The sequence below is a fragment of the Sturnira hondurensis genome, unplaced genomic scaffold (assembly GCF_014824575.4).
Source record: "Sturnira hondurensis isolate 20B ecotype Veracruz unplaced genomic scaffold, ASM1482457v3 Scaffold0004136, whole genome shotgun sequence".
Lineage (NCBI taxonomy): Eukaryota > Metazoa > Chordata > Mammalia > Chiroptera > Phyllostomidae > Sturnira > Sturnira hondurensis.
In genome coordinates this window covers 5,786,717-5,812,576 of record NW_028076767.1, presented here as the reverse complement: position 1 = coordinate 5,812,576, position 25,860 = coordinate 5,786,717, and the positions used below count along the sequence as shown (strand labels likewise).

General features: G+C 34.8%; 1 protein-coding gene across 6 annotated transcripts in view; it reads right to left on the bottom strand.

Annotated features, from left to right (window-relative positions):
• HYCC2 (hyccin PI4KA lipid kinase complex subunit 2) overlaps window positions 1–25,860 on the bottom strand; it is a 71,038-nt gene that overhangs the window by 31,870 nt on the left and 13,308 nt on the right. For 4 of the 6 annotated variants that reach the window (XM_037043633.1, XM_037043638.1, XM_037043637.1 and 1 more), the window contains 4 exons: window positions 24,616–24,715; window positions 7,292–7,370; window positions 6,365–6,466; window positions 1,987–2,166 (listed from right to left, as the gene is read on the bottom strand). In XM_037043633.1, coding sequence (XP_036899528.1) covers window positions 1,987–2,166; window positions 6,365–6,466; window positions 7,292–7,342 — 333 coding nt within the window. In that variant the 5' untranslated portion in view covers window positions 7,343–7,370; window positions 24,616–24,715. Of the gene's footprint in view, window positions 1–1,986; window positions 2,167–5,564; window positions 5,621–6,364; window positions 6,467–7,291; window positions 7,371–24,615; window positions 24,716–25,136; window positions 25,174–25,860 lie in introns of those variants that run through there. The other 2 variants (XM_037043639.1, XM_037043636.1) reach the window with 2 other exon arrangements.

The window sequence follows — 25,860 nt, the reverse complement described above, 5'->3', positions numbered from 1 at the left end:
ATAGGAGAGTACTAATTATATGTGAATTAATGGTCCTACCTCTAATTCCGGCAGGAAAATAGGTTTAAAAATTCCTTAGAGAGATTATTTAACTACTTTGTAGTCAAACTAGTTACTACCACATCTGGGCCATTGTGCCTCGCAGAAAGTCTATGGTAGCTAAGATGAATGGAGTTGATTAAGTTAGGCAACAATTTTTAACTTCTCTTCCTAAAATTTTAATTAATTAAGCCAAATACTTTTGATGTACATTCGTATTTGCGGAGAAGGGTGTTCTGAACTTTGTTTAAGCTGAGGACAATATAAAACTCTCCTGAGGCTATCTTAAACAAAGAAGTGCTAGGGAGGGAAAGGAAAAACAGAAATGAATATATAGAAGAAAACCAGTGTGATAAAAAATGAGAACCACAGAGAAGACAGAACACAGATATCAAATGAGTTAAAAGACAGAAGCCTGAGGTTATATTTCTGGCATATAATTGAGCATTTTTTTAATAATACACTCTATCTGAGATACCAAAAAGTAATTAAACCACAGCACTAAGTACTGTCAAGAACTTGTCAAGCTTTCCACTAGACAAAATATTTTTGGTTCATTTGTTCCACTACTGAATTTTACTACATTAATAAAATTAATAAAAATGTCAGCATAATGGTAAATTAATCTGAAACACTAAGTTCAATGATTAAATCAACAAACATGTACTGAGTACCTGTGTTAAGCACTAGAGAGGACACAGTGATATAAGAAACAAATTTCCTGCTTTTAAAGAAAAAAACAATCAGACAAATTAGCAAAATGGAGAATTTTATACCTAGAACAGCTTTTCATTTAAAAAACTCACCTTCAATTTGATACTACTGCTAATAATGATAAACATTTATCAAACACCACAGGCATGATGTTGGGTTTTTCTAATTGTTTTTAACCCTATAACAATGCTTTACTTCTGCTTTACAGAGGAGGCAACTGAAGTCAAAATATTAAGTAACTTGCCCAAATTTAAAACAGCTAACAAGTGGCAGGGCCTGGTTTTAAACAAAATATAAATGACTCTAAAGGCCATGTATGCTCCATTCTTCAGATATATGTCCTAGTGATGGAAATGTTTTCTAATTTTTAAAAAAGATTTTATTTAATTATTTTTAGAGAGAGGGGAAGGGAGGGAGAAAAAAGGGAGAGCAACATCAATGTGTGGTTGCCTCTCATGTGCCCCCTAATGAGGACCTGGCCTGCAACCCAGGTATGTGCCCTGACTGGGAATCAAACCAGCACCCCTTTGGTTTGCAGGCCAGCACTCAATCCACTGAGCCACACCAGCCAGGGCTGTTTTCTAATGATTTTTAAGGGATAATACTTAGAGGACCAAGTACTGGTGCAGAAGAATATTATTTATTGTGAGACTGGATATTTTATGAGGTACTTTATTACCTCTCAACTATATGATGCTTCAATCAACTGGGCCACCCGGCCAGGGCTTAATTATAAACCTTTATTTTATTATGTGGAGTGTTTGTTTATAAGGAATACTGAATACACAAAATATAAGACTTCAAAGGGCAGTTTCAATACCAATGTTCTAAAATGGGCACCATGAGAAATAAAACAGAAGAATAATGTTTAAGGTTCTTAAGAATTCCTCTGAAAAAGTTTCATAAACAATGTAGTATCAGAGACATAATACATTATCAAATAATTATTAAGAACAAATTTTAAAAAGTTTAAATGCACAGCATTTATAAATAATGGTCAAGTAAAATAACTTCAAGAAATAAGTCACAAAATACTAACAATACTGTCATTTATAATAGTTGTACCTATTTTATAAAACGTGTTATCAGCAATTACTTATTAAGCACCTCTGTATTCAATTGAATTAAGTCAAATAGATTATTCAGTAGATATTTCAATTTTTTCCTCTAAATATTCTTTAAGTACTGGTTCAGAGCACTTAAAAAAATCCAAAATTATCATTTTCAACTTACCAAATTATAAATTCCTAACAGAAGTGCTTCAATGCAACCATTACTTTGTCTGTCTCGGCTAACTGTAAGCCGTAAATAAACCCACATCAACTCTGGCAAGAACTGCAGTGTGAACCTCTTAAGTCGAACCTCAGAGCTACGATAGAGTTCAAACAGCTGATGGCAGACAGGCTCCAGGAGCTAAAAGAAAAATGAAGTGCATTAGTTATTTCCATTCTTTTGGCTATAACTGTATTTTTTAAAGACACATACATGTTTTCAAACTAAATTCTCAACACTAACTCTTACATATTTTGAATCAGTGCAACCAAAACCTTAATCTCTATGTAGAGAGACTATACACTAAACTGACCAATATACTAACTATAAAAAGTACTTTGTGTAAATTTAATATCAACATAACTTTTAAAACACTGTACTGTCAAATTATTAGATAATTAGTTCTTTAACCAATGTACCACACTTGTATTTAATGAGCTCCCTTTTCTTACCAACCCTTACTTATTACCCATTTTTTAAAAATATTTTATTTATTTATTTTTAGAGAGAGGGGGAAAGGAGGGAGACAGGGAGAGAAAAATCAGTGTGTGGTTGCCTCTCACACACTCCCTGTTGGGGGTCTGTCTCAAACCCCAGGCATATGCCCTGAGTGGAAATAGAATTGGAGACCTTTTGGTTTGCAGGGCAGCACTCAATCCACTGAGCCACACCAGCCAGGCTCACCCCCATTTAAAAAAGTTTCTATTGAAAGAAAATAATTTCAAGTAATCTTGTTGAAAATAAACTTTAAATATTCACTTGAGACTATTATTTAAACAAATTATACACCATTCAGTAGAGACAGGGATTTTTTTCAGTATATAATATTTAGATATCCAAAATGCTAGCTAGTATTTTAAATTAATGCTAGTAAATATGTAAAACAGAACAGATTATTTTTATGTTTGAAACTGACAAATTCTACTAATTGTATTTATTTGAAACATTTTAAAAAGGAGAAAATTATACAGAAACAGTTTTTCTAATATTTAATTGGGTAATTCTTCATATGATATCATACAACATGACTTATGAGGTACTTTATAACCTTGAAAGCTCAAAAAAATTAGTTTAAATAAATCTTCCCCCTTTCCCTAAACATGTACTGCCAATTTAGAACAGTTTTGTCAGAATAACTGCAGACTAAACAAAAGTATGATTTTTAAAATGTAGGCAAAACACTGACAAAAAATGATATTTAAAATTTAATACTAGCTTTAAAAATGAATTACTGACCAAATTATATGCTTACCTCTATTCTGAATGATTAAGATAATACATATACATTTGGAACCCTGTCAGAAATACTTATACATATCTGTAATAACCTAACACTCTAGAATAAAGTCATTATTTTCACAATTGTAAATTAAAAGTCAACGAATTCTACATTGATTGTACATATTACATATTTACATGCGTTAAGTTTAGCTCTTAAGGAACAACTCTACAGGTAAAAAAAATTTATACACACACATCCTAGTCTAGTAACGTCTAATCCTTTTATGTGAAATTACTATCACTGCATTTGAAATCTTAAAAAACATTCCAGCTTTCCTGTTACAATGAAGTCTAGATGGGACAATTTGCCCAAGTTACAGAAGTTAGTGGTGGAGGAAGACACTGCAATTCGGGTCTCCCAACACCAGGCTGATGTTCCCAATTACCCATTTCTTTTATTAGAGCAAAAGTAGAGTAGGAGGTGAGAGCTGTTTAATTACAAATAGTATATTCCACATAGTGTCAGTAATGAAGTCATAAACTTTTGAAAATGGTCAATTGCTGGCATCTTTTTAAAGTACTAACAATAATATTCAGGTCTTTTGGGAAATTAGAAAGTGTTGCTCTCATTATTTATTGAAAAATATATACAAGTTTTAAATTTACTCTTTAGTAAAAGACTCTAAAATTCCCTTCTCTAAATGTTATCATCCATGGAACAATTATGATTTGTTTGTTATAAGGATCTTAACTTCTGTTCCTCAGTAGTGAGAACTGCACTGGCATGTAGGAGACTATATTTTAATTAAGCATAACAAAGAAATATAGAGTAAGAAAAATTATCACTCGTTTTTTAAAAAATGGGGAGAGGGGTGGCTGGCAATCCAGTAACTTTTAATGAAATAACACTGCAAAATTACATTGTCCAAAACTTGCCAATGCTATCTCTTAAAATTGTTAATTCTTAGAGTATGTATCGGGCTGCTGTGTTCTAAATTTTCAGTATCATAAATGATGCTGACCTCCCCTAAATGACACTATCACCCACATCAAAAGGTGTTAAAAGTCATTATATTATCCTCTGGCTAAAAAAAAGTTTAAGAATAACTGACACCCAAATTTAGCAAACAGTTTGAAATGATAATTAGTACGAGGCAAACTATCTGATGAACACACTGAGACAGTTTGGGTGGAACAATGGAGACTGAAGCCCAATTTGGGTTAAAGAGAATGTGAGGTGAGGAAAAGGGGTCAGTAGAAACAGACTATATAAATAAGCAACACTTTATAAGGTTCACCTATGAAGAGGGACAGCAAAATGGGAGAGATAATAAAAAATAGGCAAATCAAAAAAGGTTTTTAAAAAATAGAATATGACTGTTTACCATATTCCATTCATCAGAAAAGGAAAAATCGATCATGGAGGAAAGAAAGGAGGTAATTGCAGGATTAATCTTTGAGGTGCTAGAGAAGATGGGCTCTAGGCCTAAGTGAAAGAGATGGCCTCCGATACAACCTGGGATACTCCGTCCACTGAATAGCAGGAAAGGCAGGAGAGGACGGGCAGAGATGCTGGTCCAGTGGTATATATATTTGAATGGGAAAGTAAGAGAGCTCCCAACTACTTTCTTATTCTTTTTTAATGGCATACAAAGTAAGCTGAAGATGAGTTAGGAGGGTAATGATGAGGTCTGACACGTTAACATTTTGAAGTAAAATAATGTGAATAACTTTTTTTTTATTGTCATAGCTTCCAAGTATAGCTTCCAAGTATGGTGCTTTTTACATTACACACTTGTTGAGTCCCAATGAAAATGACAGCGTTTCAGAATCACATGTTGCATTCACCATTCTTCTAATCAGTATTTATCAAGTGCTCATTATGTACATGATAAAATACTAGGTTCTAGGAAGTAGCAAATACAGAATATATGGCCACTGCCCATGAAGAGCTTACAATCTAAAGAGAAAGCATAAAACAAATTTTAAAAGCTTGTATGTTAAGACAGTACAAAACTAGGGGTGGGAAATACACACATTCATTATTCAAACAGAATTCTGAAAACTCCTGACCAAGGATATGGATACATGTATATTACCACATCTAAAGTTATAAAACATTCATAAATGCACAGCAAGAGAAAAAAAAGCAAATGAATCCTGCAACTGCTGCTACAAATAGCAACAGGTGCCAATCTAACTGAGAGCCAATCCAAGTTTAGGAGATAGGAGAGAAAGAGGTCAATAAGCAAGCTTTTAGTGATAAGACAAAAATGAAGATGCACTTTAAGTTAAGCTGCTGGTTAGGAGATGATTACCTGAACTTCTTCAAACTCACTCCAGTACACAGCAGAGGCACTCGTGGAGGCTGTATCTGGGAAGATAAGAAGCTACTTTCCTGTGTGTTCCTTTCATTTTCATTTTAAATCATACACGAATCCAGTGGTGACAAAACTGTATGTCACACTATTGTGTTAATGAAAAGATAATGTGTGTATTTTGCAAAAATTAACAAATAGATTCAATAGCTGCATTTTTCCCCTCTAATGACAAAATTGAATATAGGACACTCTTATTCTAAGTTTTTAAATCTTCACTATTTAGGTTAAAAAGTGCTTTCTCTGATCATTTTCAAGCTAAATTTACTAGTAGTATCATGTTACGTTCCTTACCAGTCTAAAGTTCACTGGTTAGGTGGTTATACACAGTTCTATATTGTCGATAAAATAACTGCAAACAATACTTCAAAATAAATAAATCTTAACCAGTGCATGGTTAAAATTTGGCTTCTAGAAAAGAAAACATTATAGAACAGAAATCAGAGAAGAGTTTCAAATTAAATAAATAATCTAAGTGATGGCCATTCAGATGAAGAAGCAAAACATACTCTTCTCAACAGTAAAAAATTTGATCAAAACATTTAAAAATATGAAGAGAGAAGGCATGGGGAAAGCCAAAGCAACTATCAGAATGAAAAACAGCAGAAAGAAAGTTTTTCAGTCCCTTAAGAAGGATTTTAAAAAAAGAGTAGGGAAACTACAAAATTTAAATATATGTGTTTTACTACACATGTTTCATTTTAGTATGCTGAAGTTATTTTTCTCATAAACTCTCCTACCTCATTATTTGAATCTTGAATAACTTTATAGAGGGCTGGTACCAGTGCTTTTTTCCGATGTAAAGTAGCTGCATAATTGGTGATTTGAGTATCAGGTAATGCCTAAAAAACATCAAAGGAAAATAAAAGTGAACTTAATATTTAAGAAGTCAGAAACTTTATTTTAAAGGAGTTCCTCTTAAAAATATTTGTAATAGAGCCAACTAAGAAAAATTAATTAATACAAGAAATATCCATGAATGTCAGTAAAACAAATTAAGCTATACAGGGTGGGGCAAAAGTAGGTTTACAGCTGTAAGTATATAAAACATAGATTTTATTCTCGTATTATTATCTGTTAATTATTACATTATTTATTTGTATTACAACTGTAAACTTACTTTTGCCCCACCCTGTATAAATTTAATTATTCAACCAAAAAAATGATTAGAAATCACATATCATGCCAAGATTTGCTGAAATGGCTCATCTTAAACTAATCTACTCTAAAAAAGTAGTGTAGGATGTATTCCAGTTCTTCCACGTTATGTTTACAAAACCCTCATTTCCATATTGTTCATAAATTATAGATTTCAATCATTGGTTTTCAATCAACTCAATGAAAGGTTTTAAATTACAGGAAATAAAATATAAGGCAACAGTCCTATTTCTAAGCCATATTAAAACTTGGAGGCTTCCCCTCTTTTATTCAAATAATTTAAAATTTATATCCCCTCAAAAATCCTAATAACTATTTTCATTTTTACATACTATCTTCTGATCATTATTCATATTAGTGACTTTTTGAACAGCTGCAATTATAGAAATGTTATTTCATATTTTGCCATTTCTACTTCATATTTCAGTCTCTCCAAAGAACACAAATCCATTGTCTGAATTACTGACATACAGAATCATATGATACATCTCAGCCCCAAGCCACTTTACCTTGAATTCTGATAACCATTCTTCCACAACACCACGTTCAGATCCCAGCATCTTCTTCTACTGTCTGTTACTCTTAACTCTGAAAGAAAAAAAGCACTGAATTGAGGAGAGCAATTCTATTTACAGAAACTACCAAAGGTAAAAGATGTGTACCTTTCACTAAAGAAGAAACTCATTTAGTATATATTTTAGAAGAGGAGGCTTACTTTTAGGTCAGAATTCAATTAAACCAAATTATTTCAAGAAAGAAATTCTATTTTTAATGGTATATTTGAAACCTATTTTCCTAATGCTTTTATATTTTGCACAATGATGTGGACACCAGCCTGCAGTGTCCGAGTCATTATGGATGAAATGAGACATTCACATGGACTACTACGTCCATGGAGGAAAATGGACAGCATGGCTTCTCTCTCAAGGGGAGTTAAAAGCCTTGGCCCTTGCCATGACCAGCCTTTATTGGGTTTCTCGGCACACTACATTATCATCCTCATTTACTATGCACAGGTTCACTTTAGGTGGTTACCTTTTACAGACAACAAAGGAGCCAATGCCGCTACTCACATCACAGAAGGATATTTGCAAATGAAAAGGCAATAGTGGTTGAACCGGTTACACTCATCCTTGGAAGGTTTAGCATGGATTTTAGGAAGTTATTTTGCAGTAAATGTTTGCCACAAATCCAGGTGAGGGAGTTTTTAGCAAAAGCAAGTCTCGCAGCAAGCAGTCCAGGCACAGTGCAGGCCAGATTCCCCATGGGAGAACCTATCCGTGGGCGTGGTCCTGTGTATCTCCGAGTGGGAGCTAGGCCCACGCCACACAGAATGGTCTCCTACAGCACAAGTATACTTTAAGGTGGCAAAAAGAAGTTTATTGAGTGAAATTAAACTTCCATTACCCAATGCACAGTCTGAAATAAGTTACACATCACAGAATAAACCATGCAACGGATTACAAATGTCAAAGGTAAAAAGTTAGAAATCAAGGGGCATAAACTTAGCAAACTGATTATAAATGTATATATACTACACAAAATAAAGCCTTTGAAGAAGGTAGATTTCTATGTTTTCTAAAATGGAAAAATGTCCAAGTAGAAAAGCAAGTTATACAATAGTATGTAAACTATAATTCTTTTAAAAATTTACATAAACTGTAACAACAAACCAATCAACCTGGAAGCATATACAGGCATGGGCAAAGCAGATTTACAGTTGTTCATATGAAAAAATACAAATAATATATATAACATAATAATTCATAGATGATACAACTGTATTATCTATTTTTACATTTCACAACTGTAAACCCACTTTGCCTGCCTCTGTATACACCAAACTTGAAGTGTCTGCCTCTGAAGGATTACTGAGATTATATTAATTATGTAACTTTGAATTATTAAAAAATAAATAAGCATGTATTATTTTTATTTTTAAAAGATTTTATGTATTTATTTTCAGAGAGAGGAGAAGGGGAGAGAGGGAGAGAAACATCGATTGGTTGCCTCTAACACATATCTAACTGGGGACCTGGCCTGCAGCCCAGGCATGTGCCCTGACTGGAAATCAAACAGGTGATCTTTTGGTTTACAGGCTGGAACTCAGTCCACTGGGCCACGCAAGCCAGGGCATCATGTATTATTTTAAAGTGAGAAAAACAATAAAAGGTTTTGGTTTTTTTTAAGTTTTTTTTTTTTTTTAAGATTTGATTTATTTATCTTTAGAGGGGAAGGGAAAGAGAAAGGGAGAGAAATATCAACATATGGTTGCCTCTCATGCGTCCCCTGCTGGGAACTGGCCTGCAACCCAGGCATGTGCCCTGACAGGGAATCGAAACATGATCCTTTGGTTTGCAACCCCGTGCTCAATCCACTGAGCTACACCAGCCAGGGCAAAAGGTTTTGGTTTTTAATTTGAGGCTCAAAAGGTAACAACTAGAAGAAATAAAGAACTTCTTGTGGGAAGAGTGAAGTATCCTCAAAACAACTTAAAGTTGCTTTACTAAAAAGACAATATTTCCTAAGAGTGTCTCGAATTCCACACTAAATTTCTACCTAAAAAAAGGGAATTGGATTTTCCAAATCTGCCCCCCAAATCCCAAAGATAAAAATATCCCTATATAATGCACTCTACCAAGTACTATGTAAGAAAGGAATATAAAAAGGAGTAATATATGACCTTTATTTTCAAATAACAAGTGTTCTTAAGATACACTGATAAACTGAAACAGAAAAAGAGATGGTAGAGAAACCTACAGATTAAAAGAGACATAAAAAGAAAAATCAATAACCAAAGTATGAACGTCATTTAGACTCTGATTCAAACAATTAAAAAGAGCATGACAAATGAAGGAAGTTGAACATGACAGATTATTTAATGATATTAAATTAAGGATTATAGGTTATTTTTATACTTGATAATTATATCATACTCTTTTAAAAACAGTGCTTATGTCTTAGAGATACATACTGAAATATTTGTTAGTGAAATAATGACTGGAACTCACTTTAAAACAATCAGGGACAGAGGGGAGAGCCAAAGGAGGGCAGTGCAATGGGAATGGATGAACTATGACTGGCATGATGAGCTGATAGCCACGGAAACTGAGTAATCGGTTACTGACACTTATGCCTCATTACACTATTCTCTCTACTTTGTTACAGGTTTGAAATGTTCCACAATGAACTGTAAGAAAAAATAAAGAATTGATGAACTAACTCTACATATAAATCATGATATGTAAGATATAAAGCAACGATTCTTAATCTTTTTGAAGAGGCAAGAGCAGAAGTCACAGACCCTTTCCCCCTTTAAAATATGAACTAAACTGCCCAGGCTGGTGTAGCTCAGTGGATTGAGTGCGGGCCTGTGAACCACACAATCGCGGTTTGATTCCCAGTCAGGGCACATGCCTGGGTTGCAGGCCAGTTCCCAGCAGGGGACTCACGAGAGGCAACCATACATTGAAAAAAAAAATTAACAAAACTATGGATCCCTAATTAAGAAAAAGATAAGTATGATGCTCACATGTATACGATTCTGCAAATAATTTTAGGGAGTTCATGGATATAATAAAGCCACAGTAGACATGGATCCCATGTTAAAACTCTTGCTGAAGAAATTAGACTCTTAAAAATAACTGCACAAAACAGAGTACAACTACACATTCAAATGATAATGTCCTTCAATGAAGTAATTTCATCAGGTTCATTCATTTATTATAATGACTGTTCAAATCACTGTCAGAATTCCTATTCAAATATCAGTTAAGTGGTACTAAATACTCTTTAAAAACTTGTTCACCTAAAAATGAATTTTGATAGAACTATAATTACTGTGCATTCTATGCAAATTATACCTCAATAAAAATAACAAGCATGTATTCACCATACATTATAATTTCCAGTTTGAACAACTGTCTAAATATGCTAAGGTAGTTACCCTGGAAGCTTTTCAAAACTCAAGCAGACATCTGAGCAAAGGAGAGTCTGGTCAGAAATTCACTGATCTATTCCATAAATACTTCTTTTTTTTTAAAGATTTATTTATTTATTTATCTTTAGAGGGGAAGGGAAGGAGAGAAGGAGAGAAATATCAATGTATGGTTGCCTCTCATAAGTGCCCTGCTGGGAACTGGCCTGTAACCCAGGCATGTGCCCTGACTGGGAATTGAACTGCGATCGCTCGCGCTCAATCCACTGAGCTACATCAGCCAGGGCTATTCCATAAATATTTCTTAAGTACCAATTATATGCTAGGAGTTGGAAATACAATGGTAAACAAAACCAGATGTAGACTCACTATACTGGAGCATTTATCTAGTGGAGGAGATTATATTTTTGCAAAGAGATATGTAAGAAGGAAAGGCACACAAAACCATAGAACAAAGGAAACTAACAGCCATGAAAGCAGAAGAGGCTTCTCTGAGTTAGTGCTTAAATAGAGATATTAAAGACCAGTAGGAGGAGTTAAGTAGGAAAAGAACACTCTAGAAAGAGGGAACAGCCTAAAGGTCATGTGGCAAATAATACAGAATTTTTGAAACGTCTGTTGCATATCTGTGAAATATGTCACTGGCATTTTAATAGGGATTGCATTGAATATATAAATTACCTTGGGTAGTATGGACATTTTGATGATGCTAATTCTTCCATCCATGAACAGGGTATATGCTTCCATCTATTTGTGTCTTCCTTAATGTCTTTCTTCAGTGTTATGTAGTTTTCTGAGTACAGGTCTCTTAACTCCTTAGTTAGGTTTATTCCTAGCTATTTTATTGTTCTTGTTGCTTTAGTAAATGGGATTTCCCCCCCAATTTCTGTTTCTGATATTTCACTATTGGTGCACACAAATGCCTCTGATTTCTGCATATTGATTTTGTATCCTACTGTTTTGACAAATTCACTTATTAGGTCGAGTAGTTTTTGGTGGAGTCTATAGGGTTTTCTATGTACACTATCATGTCATCTGCAAACAATGACAGTTTTGCTTCTTCTTTTCCAATTTGAATGTCTTTTATTTCTTCTTCTTATCTGATTGTTGTGGCTAGGACTTAAAATACCCTGAAGAGCTGTAGAAATTTTGAGAAAGAAGAACAAAGTAGGAGGGATCACAATACCTGTTATCAAACTATATTACAAGGCCACCATAATCAAAGCAGTCTGGTACTGGTGTAAGAACAAACATATAGATCAATGGAACAGAACAGAGACCCCAGAAATAAACTCAAGTCTCTGTGGTCAATTAATATTTGATAAAGAGAGCAGAAGTATAAAATGGAGTAAAAATAGCTTCTTTAATAGATGGTATTGGGAGATCCGGACAGCTACATGCAAAAAAATGAAACTCGACCACTAATTTACATCATACACAAAAATAAACTCAAGATGGATAAAAGTCTTAAATATAAATCACAACACCATAAAAGTCCTAGAAGAGAACACAAGCAGGAAAATCTCAGATATTCAATGCAGCAATATTTTCTCTGATATGTCCCCTAAAGCAAGGAACATAAAGGAAAGAATAAGTAAATGGGACTTCATCAAAATAAAAAGCTTCTGCACAGCTAAAGAATGCATCAGTAAAATAAAAAGGGAATTAATTCTATGGGAAAATATATTTGCAAATGATACCTTGGACAAGGGTTTGATCTACCAAATATATAAAGAACTTACCTGACTCCACTCCAAGAAGACAAACAACCCAATTAAAAAAATGGGCAAAGGACCTGAACAGACACTTCTCCAAGGAGGACGTACAGAGGGCCCAGAGACATGTAAAAGGATGCTCAGCATCACTAGCCATTGGAGAGATTCAAATTAAAACCACAATGAGATACCACTTCATACCAGTCAGATGGCCATCATAACCAAACCAACAAATAACAAGTGCTGGCAAGTTTGTGGAGAAAAGGGAACCCTCGTACACTGTTGATGGGATTGCAGACTGGTGCAGCCACTGTGGAAAACATTATGGAATTTCCTCAGAAAACTAAAAATGGAACTGCCTTTTGACCCAGCAGTTCCACTGCTGGGATTACACCCTCAGAATCCTGAAATACCAATTCAAAAGAACCTACGCACCCTAATGTTCATGGCAGCACTATTTACAATAGTCAAGTGCTGGAAGCAACCTAAGTGCCCATCAGTAAATGAACAGATAAAAAAAAAAAAACTATGGTACATTTACACAATGGAATACTACACAGCAGAAAGAAAAAAGGAGCTCCTACCCCTCCCAACGGCATGGATGGATCTGGAGAGCAGTACATTAAGTGAAATAAGCCATGCAGTGAAACACAAAATACCATGTGGTCTCACCTACAAGTGGAACCTTATCAACAAAACAAGCAAGCAAAATATAACCAGAGACATGGGAATAATGAACAAACTGACAGTAACCAGAGGTGAGGTGGGAGGGGGATGATGTGGGAAAAAAGGGGAGGGGTTGGCAAGGAACATGTATAATGGACATATGGACAAAGCCAAACGAGGGGTAGGATGGGAGGTTGGGATGGGTGGGGAGGGGGAGAAAGGTGAGGGGGAAATAGAGACAACCGTACCTGAACAATAATTTAAAATAGAAAGTGAATGAGGATTTTAAGCAGATGGATAGTAAGATTCAAGGTTTGAAAAGCTCATTTGGCTATGACACAGAGAAAGGCTGGTGCTCCTCTCAGAGCTAGCTACAAATTTAGTAGTATGAAGACTAAAAAAAACCCCAGCCTTACTGCTACCTATACTCTGAGAGTTCCTATGAAGTCTCTGGAAATTAAAAAACTTGAATGGTTACTGACAATAAAAATGGTTTTCATTTACAAAATACCTGAAAAATAAGGAAGCTAGGTTCCATTTTCATTAAGCTTCAAAAAAAAAGTATAAAAAGTTAATACAAAGCCTATATTAGTTACACAGGAAATAGTTTTTTAAGGGATATATTCTAACATCTTTTTTTTAAAAAAGAGAGTAAAGATTTTATTCACTCTCCAAGAAAGGAGAGGACCATGGTGTGATACACCAGCCAAATTCTCACATCCTGATCTTCCTTCAGTATTTCTCTTTCCTGCCCTCAGTGGATTGAGCACAGGCCTGCGAACCAAAGGGTCACCAGTTTGCTTCCCAGTCAGGCCACAAGTCTGGGTTGTGAGGCAGGTCCCCAGTTGGAGGTACATGAGGGGCAACCACACATTGATTTTTCTCTCCCTCCCTTCCCATTTCTCTAAAAAGTAAATAAATAAAATCTTTAAAAAATTTCCCTTTCCTCCCAAGTCTCTTAAAGTATAAGCAAAAGGGACTGTTTTGTTAATATTACTTATATCACCTCTTTCTTCTATCACCTCCTATCACTAATAAGTTCAGTGGTCCACAAAATTAAGAAAAAAAAAAAGACTGAATTTGACATTCTCTTTGAGAAGTACTATAGAAAAGGAAGTACTTTCAATGAATTTATTCTCATGTAAGGAAGAAAAGCACAATTTCACTGCAGTGGTGACAGAAAGGACATATTTTTCCAAAATAAACTAGGAACTTAAAAAAACTACTATATATCTACTGCTGGATATTAAGTTATAGATTTTTATTGTTTATTTACTGGAAAATTAAAAAGCTATTCCTGATCTGTACTTTAACTATTATATCTAATTACACTACCTACAAATATAAATTAATAGTTGATATTCAATTGTTAAATGATTTAAAAAATTTATTATAAATAGCATATGCCTGTAAAACAAAGGCACTAAGAAAGCCCAACTACTGCCCTGGGTGGTGTGGCTCAGTGGATTGAGCGCGGGCCTGCGAACCACATGATCGCAGTTCGATTCCCAGTCAGGGCACATGCCTGGGTTGCAGGCCAGTTCCCGGCGCGGGGCCTATTAGAGGCAACCATGCATTGGTATTTCTCTCCCTCTCTCCTTCCCTTCCCCTGTAAAGATAAATAAATAAAATAAAAAAAAGAAAGGCCAACTACTTACACCACCCACAAAGATAAACAGAAAAACAGAATCAACCACTTTAGTATGTACTTTTCTTCCAGATATACATTTATGTATATGAATGCATATATGAAAATGTTTGTACATATAGTTTAAATATAGTTGTGTATTCATCATACAGAGTATTCTATAATGTTCCATTTCAATTGTTAAAAATATATGTGAGACCTGCAGAGATCTTATTCTTTTTCAGTCATAGAGTAATTAATTGTAAGTAAAATCTTGTAACTTGTTAAATAATTGATAGATTGTTTTCCACTTTCTTATATTATTAAAAAATGCTGCAAAACATCCTTACACATATTTATGCATTTGTGTTCTCTTCTGTAGTATAAATTCTAAGAATTAAATTAGAAATTTTAAGGTCATAGTATATAAATATTAATATGTCCAAATATAAATTCTCAAAAAAGCATGATTGTCACATGTACAGAATAATCTCCTCAGCCCAGAATTCTACCTAAATACAAAAATTTCAATTGTTCTATATTTATTATATTTGTATATGATTTTTAAAACCATGACAATAAAAATTGGCATCAGAACATATGAGTACCTATAACCAAAACATTCAAAACTTAGTGCACAGCTTTTCCTCCTTGCCTGCTTGATGATTGGCCATAATCATGAACAACACAGTAGCTATCTGAACCAGAAGTTCATGATTAACAGACTACTTCAGTGGAAACAAATGGTCATTGACATCGTTCAGCCTGGGAAGGTAACAACAGTACCTAACAAAGAAATTCGGGCAGAACAAGTCAAATGTATAAAACAACACTTGATGCCATCTTTGCATTTGGTTTCGGAACCCATTTTGGTCGTGGCAAGACAACTGGCTTTGGCATGATTTAGGATTCCTTGGATTATGCAAAGAAAAATGAGCCCATACACAGAATTGCAAGACATAATCTACGTGAGAAAAAGATCTCAAGAAAACAAAGAAAGAAATTCAAGAAAAGAATGAAGAAAGTCAGGGGGACTGCAATGGCCAATGTTAGTGCTGGCAAAAAGGAGGAGGAAAGCCCTGACCAGTGAGTGTGGCTCAGTTGGTTGGGCATACTCCTGGCAAGGCGAAAGGTCGCTAACTGGATTCTCGGTCAGGACATATGCCTGGGTTGTGGGTTTGACCCCTGGTTGGGTGCTTATGAGGAGCAAATCAACAGATGTTTCTCTCCATCTCTTTCTCCCTCTCTCCCCCTTCTCTATAAAATAAATAAATAAAATCTATAAAAAAAAGATTCTTCAGTAAGTTTATTGATGTTAATTGTGCAGGTTTTTCATGCAAGGGTTAATAAACTGAGAACTTTTATGTGAAAAAAATAATACACAGGATGCTGTAATATATATGGAAGAAAGGGACACGGCAAAAGATATATTTTACTGTATTTTAACAATAACTCTGTTTAGTTGAGGCTTGAACCTTCTAAAGTTAAAAACCACATATATAGTTTACTCTTCAATAATCTGGAAGTTAATTTACAAGGTGACATGAGATTAAGATCTAACAATGTTTTTCTCCCAAAAGTTCTCAATTGTTCTAATAGTGTTTGCATGTTCATTTTTTTCTCACTAGCTTGAAATGCTATTTTTATCATATACTAACTGCCTCACATATATTTGAAACTATTTATGAGTTACATTTTCCTTAATTTTGAACAAGGATTAGATTGTTTTAAACACCGTGGCTTTACCATTCACCTTAATATGTAGTAAGTCCAATTTTAATTGTTTTTCATAAAAAGGTATTTTATTATTAGTGCCTGCTTCATTCTCCCAGATAAATATCAAGTTACTGATAAGTTTCTTGAAACTTAGATTGATAAATTTCATTCCCATACTCCATCCTTACGTGAATTAAATTCACAAATTAATTTCAAATGACATCTTCATCAGACCGAGTCATCCCACACAGAAAGAATCCTAACATTACTTTTCACTAAAAATCCTCTTATATATATCGTCGTATAAATATTTTGTTTTCTTCATACATGTCCACACATGTCTAGTGATGTTGATTCCTAAGTAGGTAATATTTTTCTTGCTGTGACTGTGATTCTTCTTCATTACGTTTTGTAACTAGCAATTGTTACACATAAAAATAAATCCTTAAAAAATCAAAATAAACAAGTTTTAAATAAATGTTTAAAACATTGGGTTGGCCAAAAAGTCCATTTGCTTTTTTCTGTAAAATAAAAGACACATTTTTCATTTTCACCAATAACTTTATTAATGTGGATATTTGAAATATTTTGGCCATCTTCTGCTATTGGCTTCTAGTGGGTAGAGGCCAGTATTGCTAAACAATAGCAATACTGCTAAACACCTTCCAATGCCTAAGACCGCCTCACAGCAAAAGAATTACTTGGCCAAAATGTCAATAGTATCAAGAAATTTCCCAAACCATTTATGGCACATTTCACCAGTCACAGCATCTTTCCTACCTACTGCACAAATCTTTTTTTGCATTTCAACTGTTTTTACCTTTCTTGAAATAAAGCATAAAGCACCAAAAATGTTCCATATTTTCTTCCATCTTCAATTATTAAAATAGCTACACAAAAATTCACCAATTTTGGTAAGCATTTTTTAAAATTCATCCTGATATGACAGCTGTCACAGTACAATCTAACAAAATTGTTTCAAGTGAAGTTAAAGACAGCTAAGCACTACTAGAGCCACTGGATGGAAACAAACAAACTAACTAACTAACAAACTTTTTGGCTAACCTGATACTGAAATGCTTTCAGCTGAGATTTCTGTTTTGGGAACAATTTATAAACTAGTAAGTTATCCTTTTGCTAACTATAAAGAATTAGAACATTTTAAAAATGCATACCACTGTTGTATAGAAAAGGGGAAAAAAACATCTACAATTGCTGATTTTCTTCAAATTCTCTACAAAGAGTATCAACTGTTTTTAAAGTAAAAGAGAATCCCCAGAAACACAAATCTTTTTAATCTGATATATATTGCATCAGAATCCCTATCTGGAATAAGGCCTGTAATACATATTTTGAAAAATCTCCCCAAGTAATCCTGATGACAACCCTCCAGTTAAAAAAAAAAAGAGGTATTATATCCAGGTTAAATGTCTCATTTTAAATTCCTATCTGTATCTCTCCTATAACCACAAATTTGGAGCACCAAATCACTTTTGTTTCTATCAATACCATTTAAAAATGACTGCAACCTCAATATCTTTTAAAAATATATAGTGGTATCAATAATTATAATTATTTGACTTTGGGTGGTGGGCACACAATGCAATATACAGATTGTGTTATAAAAATGTATACTTGAAACTTTAATATAATCTTATTAACCAATGTCACCTCAATAAACAAATAAAATCAAAACACCATCATATTTCTTGAGTTCTTTGATACTACTAATTTTAAGACAGTAATTTATTAACAAATTTAAGTAGAAAAGAAGCAATTATTAAAATAAAATAGGACTGACTATAGGACAAGAGCATAATCTTATCAGTAAAATCACATAGAAATTTTAAAAAATTATCTTTTATGTTTCTAGCCACCGTTGGTCTTTCAACTAGCTACTAGGTACACATTCCCAGCTCTCATTTGGCTGGAACAGACTCAGTTCAAACGCCAACTCCTCAGAGAAGCCTTCCCTGTGTACTTAAATTGGCACCCCCTACTTCCTCCTCCCTCCAATCCTTATTACTCCATTCATTTCCTTCATAGCACTTGGCAAAACATGTAATTATTTTGCTTATTGCTTAGTTATTATAGTCTTGTCTTTTCCACTAGAATCTGTACTTCATCAAAACAGGTGCCATATCACAAGTGCTAGGCAGAAAGCAGGTACTCAAACATCTACTGATTTAATTACTTGTACTCATGAACTCAATGACAGTTTTATTTTTGGCCATAACAAAACCTGAGAGTTCTGCCTGCATTTTCAACTTAAGCTTAATAATTTTATTTTTGAAAATTAAATATAGACAGAAGTTAACAGCTTCTTTAAAATCACTCACAAGCTTTGACAGGTAGATATTCTCCCAGATGCATGAATCAGTCATACCAATCTTGCCCAGGTTTGAAATTAAGAGACTGAGATATTTGCCAATTTTCTGTCTTTGAATTAATTGGCATGTGTCAGGCAATCTGCTGAGACAATTATTGTTCATAACAAACCTGTATTATACTATTATATTTTGTATTCATTTTAAGCTACAATTAGGGATGTAAATTCAATTAAAATTTCAACTCTATGTGGTGCTACTAATATCAATTGAAATGATAACTGAACAAATGAATACATAAAGCTAAAGTCTCGAAATACACAATAGGGCATGACTTACTGCTATTTCACAATTCACTTGTCTAGTTGCTGAAATGTTTATTCAGACAAGGCATATTCTTATTTCAAAAATGTTAAAATGTGACAAAACTGTCTTAAAAGTTATTAATGAGCCTATCAAGCATAAACATGGTATCATGTTTTCTATATTTTATCTGATTTAATGAGAGACAACAAAACAACAGAATCTAGTAGTCTGGAGCAGCAATTCTCAAATTTTTGTCTCAGAACCGCCTTTCAGTCTTATATTTTAACAGTTTATTAATTCATTTTAAGAAACATGGCCATTACATGTTAACATAAATAAAATTTTTAATTGAAAATTTACTTTTCCAAAACAAAAACAAATTTAATGAAAAAGTAACATTTTACATTTTTGCAACTTTCATAATTGCTTCTGTATGACTATATTAATCAGAGAATGACAGTAAAGAAGGCAAATACTATCCAAGTATTAATATGAAAAATCATTTTGATGCCATGGGCCCACATAACAGATTTCCAGGACATTTTGAGCATGGACTCTGGAGCAAAACTAAGTTTAAGGTCCCTTCCTCTAGCTATGTTTAAACCCTCTTACCTTACCAGCTATACTTAAACTGTCTGTACTTCATGTCTCTCATTTCAAAAAGAGATAACAGCAGTACTGTGCGTATGTCATATAGTTATTGCATATTTGGAACAGTTCTTATCATAGGGTAAACACCAGGTAAGTATTTCTTACAAGTATTATATAATTAATCTTCATAATACTATGTGCTATAAAATAGGTTCTGTTATTTCCAGCTAATAGATAAGAAAATTAAAGTATAAAGAGGTTGAATGACCTACACAAGGTAACACAGTTTAAGTGGCAGAATTCAGATTTGAATTTAACACCTACTGTGAAGCCTATGATTGAAAAAACTGAACTTCTGGCCAAGATGGAGGCCTAGGTGGAAACACTGTGCCTCCTCGCACAACCAACCTTGTGTAGGTCATTCAACCTCTTTATACTTTAATTTTCTTATCTATTAGCTGGAAATAACAGAACCTATTTTAAAGCACATAGTATTATGAAGATTAATTATATAACACTTGTAAGAAATACTTATCTGGTATTTACCTTGTGATAAGAACTGTTCCAAATATGCAATAACTATATGACATAAAGCTTAAAGACAACAAAGTTTTAGTAACAAAAACGCAACCAAAACACAGAAAATTGAATTGTACCGAAGTCCCACAACAATGAACCATTCAGCCAGACCAGTAAGAGGGAGAGAGCCAGCAGCTGGTGGAGCTGGGTCGCACAGGAAAAAGCGGCAGGACCGACTCAGGAGCCCAGGCAGCAGTTGGCAGATCCCAGGTGCGGGGTGGCAATGGGCAGACTCAGGTGGGGCAAAAGGTGGCTGGCTGACTGCGGTCACACAGTCATGTGCAGACAAACCAGGCGAAGGAGCGAGTAGTGAGACAGACCTTGAAGGCTAGGGCCCCAGCGATGGGAATTAAAGCCTAAAAGCACCAATTGGAAAAACTTTCGGGGTCAAGGTGCCGGGAGAGGCTCCCAGGCCCACAGAGAGTTTGTTGGAGAGACCCACAGGGTCCTGGAGGGTGCACAGGCCCACCCACCTGGGAGCTCGCACCAGGGGGGCCCAGTTTGCTTGGGGGAAGCAGCAGAGGGGACCAAAATCCAAGAGAGAGCAGAACAAATGCCATTGCTCCAATCGACTCCAGCCCCCACACACAGCCTCACAACTCAGTGACTGGGTCGCCCCTACCCTGGTGAACACCTACGGCTCCGCCCCTCATATGTAACAGGTGCTAACAGACCAAAACATTATGGCTCAAGAAGAACAACTCAAAGCCCCAGAGCCAATACTTCTAAGCAACAAAGAGATAGCCAACCTATCAGATGCACAGTTCAAAACACTGGTGATCAGGATGCTCACAGAACTGGTTGATTATAGTCACAAATTAGAGGAACAAATGAAGGCTAAACTAATTGAAAAGAAGGGAAATATACAGGAAACCAATAGTGATGGAAAGGAAACGGACTCAAATCAAGGGAGTGGACCAGAAGGAAGAAAAAAATGACCAAACAGAAAAGAATGAAACAAGAATTCAAAAAAAAATGAGGAGAGCTTAGGAACCTCCAGGACATCTTTAAACGTTCCAACATCCGAATTATAGGGGTACCAGAAGGGGAAAAGGAAGAGCAACCAGTGGAAAACTTATTTGAACAAATAATGAAGAAGAACTTCCCCAATCTGGGAAAGGAAATAGACTTCTAGGAAATCCAGGAAGCTCAGAGAGTCCCAAAGAAGGTGGACCCAAGGAGGAACACACCAAGGCACATAATTACATTAGCCAAGATTAAAATGAAGGAGAGAATTCTACAAGCAGCAAGACATAAGGGGACAGTCACCTACAAAGGAGTTCCCATCAGACTGTCAGCTGATTTCTCAAAAGAGACCTTGCAGGCAAGAAGGGGCTGGAAAGAAGTATTCCAAGTCATGAAATCCAAAGACCTACAGCCAAGATTGCTCTATCCAGCCAAGCTTTCATTTAGAATGGAAGGACAGATAAAGTGCTTCTCAGATAAGGTCAAATTCAAGGAGTTCATCATCACCAAGCCCTTATTATATGAAATGTTAAAGGGACTTATCTAAGAAAAAGAAGATGAAAAATACGAACAGTGAAAGGACAGCAAACTCACAGTTATTAACAACCACACCTAAAACAAAAGCAAACTAAGCAGACAGCTAGATCAGGAGAGGAATCACAGAAATGGAGATCACATGGAAGGTTAGCAACAGGGGAGTGGGAGGAGGAGAAGGGGGGAGAAGGTACAGAGAATAAGTTGCATAGATGGTAGGTAGAAAATGGATAGGGGGGAGGGCAAGAATAGTATGGGAAATACAGAATCTAAAGAACCTGTAACACATGGCCCTGGCTGGTGTGGCTCAGTGGACTGAGCACAAGCCTGTGAACCAGAGGACTGCAGTTCGATTCCCAGTCGGGGCACATGCCTGGGTTGCAGGCCAGTTCCCAGCAGGGGACACACAAAAGGCAATCATACATTGATGTTTCTCTCCCTCTCTTCTTCCCCTCTAAAAGATAAATAAATATAAACAAAAGGGGGGGAATGGTGGGGGAGGGGGAGTACAGGGTGGAGGGGAATGAAGGGGGGAATAGACCAACTGTAATGGCATAATCAATAAAATATATTAAAAAGAAAAGAAAATACATTAAAATATAATGTATTAATGTATTAATAACCTAGCCCCTTTCTTATAGCTCATACTATTCCCCCCACCATCTTCTATGTCCTGCCCATACTCTTCTTTCGGGTTCTCTATGGCTTTACATTACATCTTCACCCCAGGATTCTGGGTAGACTGATTTAGGACTGGAATGCTATTTTACTCCTGCTATTTAAATAGGTGGTTCTCACCCTGGTTGAGTTGCTACTCAGTTGATTAGAGTGTGGTCCCAATACACCAAGGTTGCAGATTCTATCCCTGGTCAGTGCACATATAAGAATTAGCCAAATCACTGAATACATAAAATAAGTGGAAAAACAAATCAAAGTTTCTCTCTCTCCTTTTATCTCTCTGGCACTATCTAAAACTACATACATACATAAATAGGTGGCTACTTTCAATCCTGTTAGTATCAGAAGACCTTCCTTGACCACTTTAGCTGTTCTTTCTCCCTTCTCTAGTAGTTTCCATTCCAATAAATATGGTTCATCTCCTTCCCAGAGCTTTGGATTTTGTACCTTGTTTATTAGACCTTATTACTTATTGTCTATCTTCTCCATCAGATTGTAAGTTCCATAAGAACAGGGTCCATTTCTGCTTTGCTCACATTTGAGTGTTCACTATGCACTCAAAACTAACAAGCCTACTATGGTATCAGGACATATATCAGGTACTTAATACATATTTGTTGAATCAATGAACCACACCACTTCCATGACCTTCAATAAATCACTTAAATTCTTCGGGCTTGTTTTCTACAATGATAAGTTACTTTCTAAATCTAAAATCCTATAAATATATTTTAGTACCTTCATTTGAAAAATAGAATAGTACTAGATACAGAAAAAAATTTTAAATATGTATTTCCTAACTAGACTCAGTATCTTTTAGTACCTGCAGGTAGCTATCTATGAACACAGGTATAAACACACCACAAACTTTATTTAAGCAAATGACATAGAATTCTGAAGATCATTTCTCCTCTTTTTTAGCACACCCATTCCATCACCTGGTATATATAAAAACTCTATAAAAGCAAAAATCAAACTAACATTCCAACATGCAGCTCAATTTAGCCCATACTGCCTTACTCCCAGTATATACAACAAAGAAGGTATCACAGATGATAATTTCCTTTTTAGGAACCATGGAAATGGCGACCTTTATTATCTGGTCCTAATAAAATATAATGAACAAAATAATGAACTGCTGGAACATGACCTGAAGGAGGTCAATAACTAATTGCTGGGGAGCAAACTCAGAGTACTTGTATAGTATGATAAGCTCTTCATTACCTACACAGATAAAAATTGTCTTAGCTGACAATCAGCATGTACTTTTCAGGAATTGTCAATTTACAGAGAATCAGAATATAAGCGATGGTACAGTCAAGTGGTTGAAGAGTATGGGCTCTGTCCAGTGTAGAGTCTGAATTCCAGCTCCACGACCTACTAGGTACAGGTCCTTGGGACACTTACTTATCTTCTCTTTATAAAATGGGGATACTATAAGTACCTATGTCAAAGGTTTTTTTTAAGATTAAATAAGTTACATCAGTGAGCAAAATTAACTATAACTGCTCTTAAGGGTTTCTGGTGGACCAAAAGTTTGAATAAACAAAGCTACACAAGTATCAGGACAACATATAAGAATAAAAAGTAAATTTTCTACTGCAAATTTTCAGAGTTAGGTCAAAGACTATTTAGATTAAGTTTGAAATTTAAACATGAAAATGTGGTGTTATTTGTAAATACCAAGTTCCCTAAGGAAAAACCTATAGCTATACTGTCCAATGTAGCAGGCACTAGCTGCAAGTGGCTATTTAAATTTAAATTAAAATAAAATAAAATGTAAAGATTTAATTCCTTAGTTTACTAGCTACATACATTTCAAGTGCTCAGCAGCTATATGTGGTTTGTGTCTCCCATACTGGACTGTACAGATAAAGAACACAGACATCATCATGGAAATTATACATGAATTTAGATATAGCTAAATAATACAGTTACACTGAGTCAATTGGATAAATCAATACCTGTAAAGTTTAGGCCACGAAAAGGTTAAAAGATACAACTATTGAAAAGAAAACACTTTCAAAAGTAAATTTCAAAATGCATTAAGATGTGATTATTTAAACTCTCCTAGGTAAAATTGCTTTAAAAATAGAAGATACCCACCAAAGATTACTAAAAATTCTAACCTATCTAACTGTATGGGAAATTCATGCTTGATCCTTTAAAAGTTAAATTATATAATTTTTACCTCTGTTTTGAGATCAATTTTCTAAAGGAGGAGGTGGCACAGGAATGCAGCACAATTCAAGTATGGAATTCATTTGTTGAGGCTTAAATATTTTCCAACCCTATAAAAAATGAAAACAGAAAACTGTAAAATACTGTAAAATATTCTCAAGAATGTAATACAAAGAAGAATAATTTTGGTAAGACATTTATAATGTAGTTTATCTAATTTAAAAAATAATTAGGGACTCAAAAGTTTCCATGATAGCTAGCATAAACTTTTGTGCTCTTACCAAACCTAACTAAAAAAAAATTAGACTTAGAGAGATGAAGTATGAGTTTTAATTTCATATTAGTCATTAATTATCTGTAAGACCTTGAGCAGGTTACTTAAATTTTCTGGAGCCTAGCTTGACTAATCTAGAAAATTAAGATATCCAACTAATAATTCTTTGAATCCAATAGTATACTGATTTCTTTCTCTCTCTCTCTCTCACACACACACACACACACACACACACACTCATTAAAACTTTAACATACACCCTGGCTGGTGTGGCTCAGTAGATTGAGCGCTGGTATGGGAATCCAAGGGTTACTGGTTTGATTCCCAGTCAGGGAACATGCCTGGGTTGTGGGCCAGGTCCCAAGAAAGGGATGTGCAAGAGGCAACCACACATTGATGTTTCTTTCCCTCTCTTTCTCCCTCCCTTCCCCTCTCTAAAATAAATAAATAAAATATTTAAAGAAAATTTTAACATACAGTATAAAAACAAGCTTACACACTAAGTTTCAATGAACATAAAATCATTTTAGATGAGTTTTATGAACTGAAAATTTTATCATTTTAAAAAGAACAAAAAAAATGCTATTACTTGAATTTCTGGTACAAAAAAGTTAAAAGTTTTTTTGTCAGAGAGCATCATTTTCAAATTGCTAATGGTATACTTTTTTTTCACAAACTGATAATTATTTTCATGTAGTTGTTGATCACATGATGTTCTACTTCTTTGATTCAAAACTGTCACACAGCTTTAAATTTAGTTTCTGAAAGAAAATTAACACTTTAGGACTTCCGCCATGATGGAGGCATAGGTGGAAACACTGTGCCTTCTCCCACAACCAAATTTGAATACAACAAAGGTTTGGAGAACAAAGACACAGCCAAAGAACAGAAAATTGAATTATACGGAAGTCCGACAACAACGAACAGTTCAACCAGGATGGTAAGAGGGGCGGAGCCAGCAATGGAGCAGGGTCGGGCAGG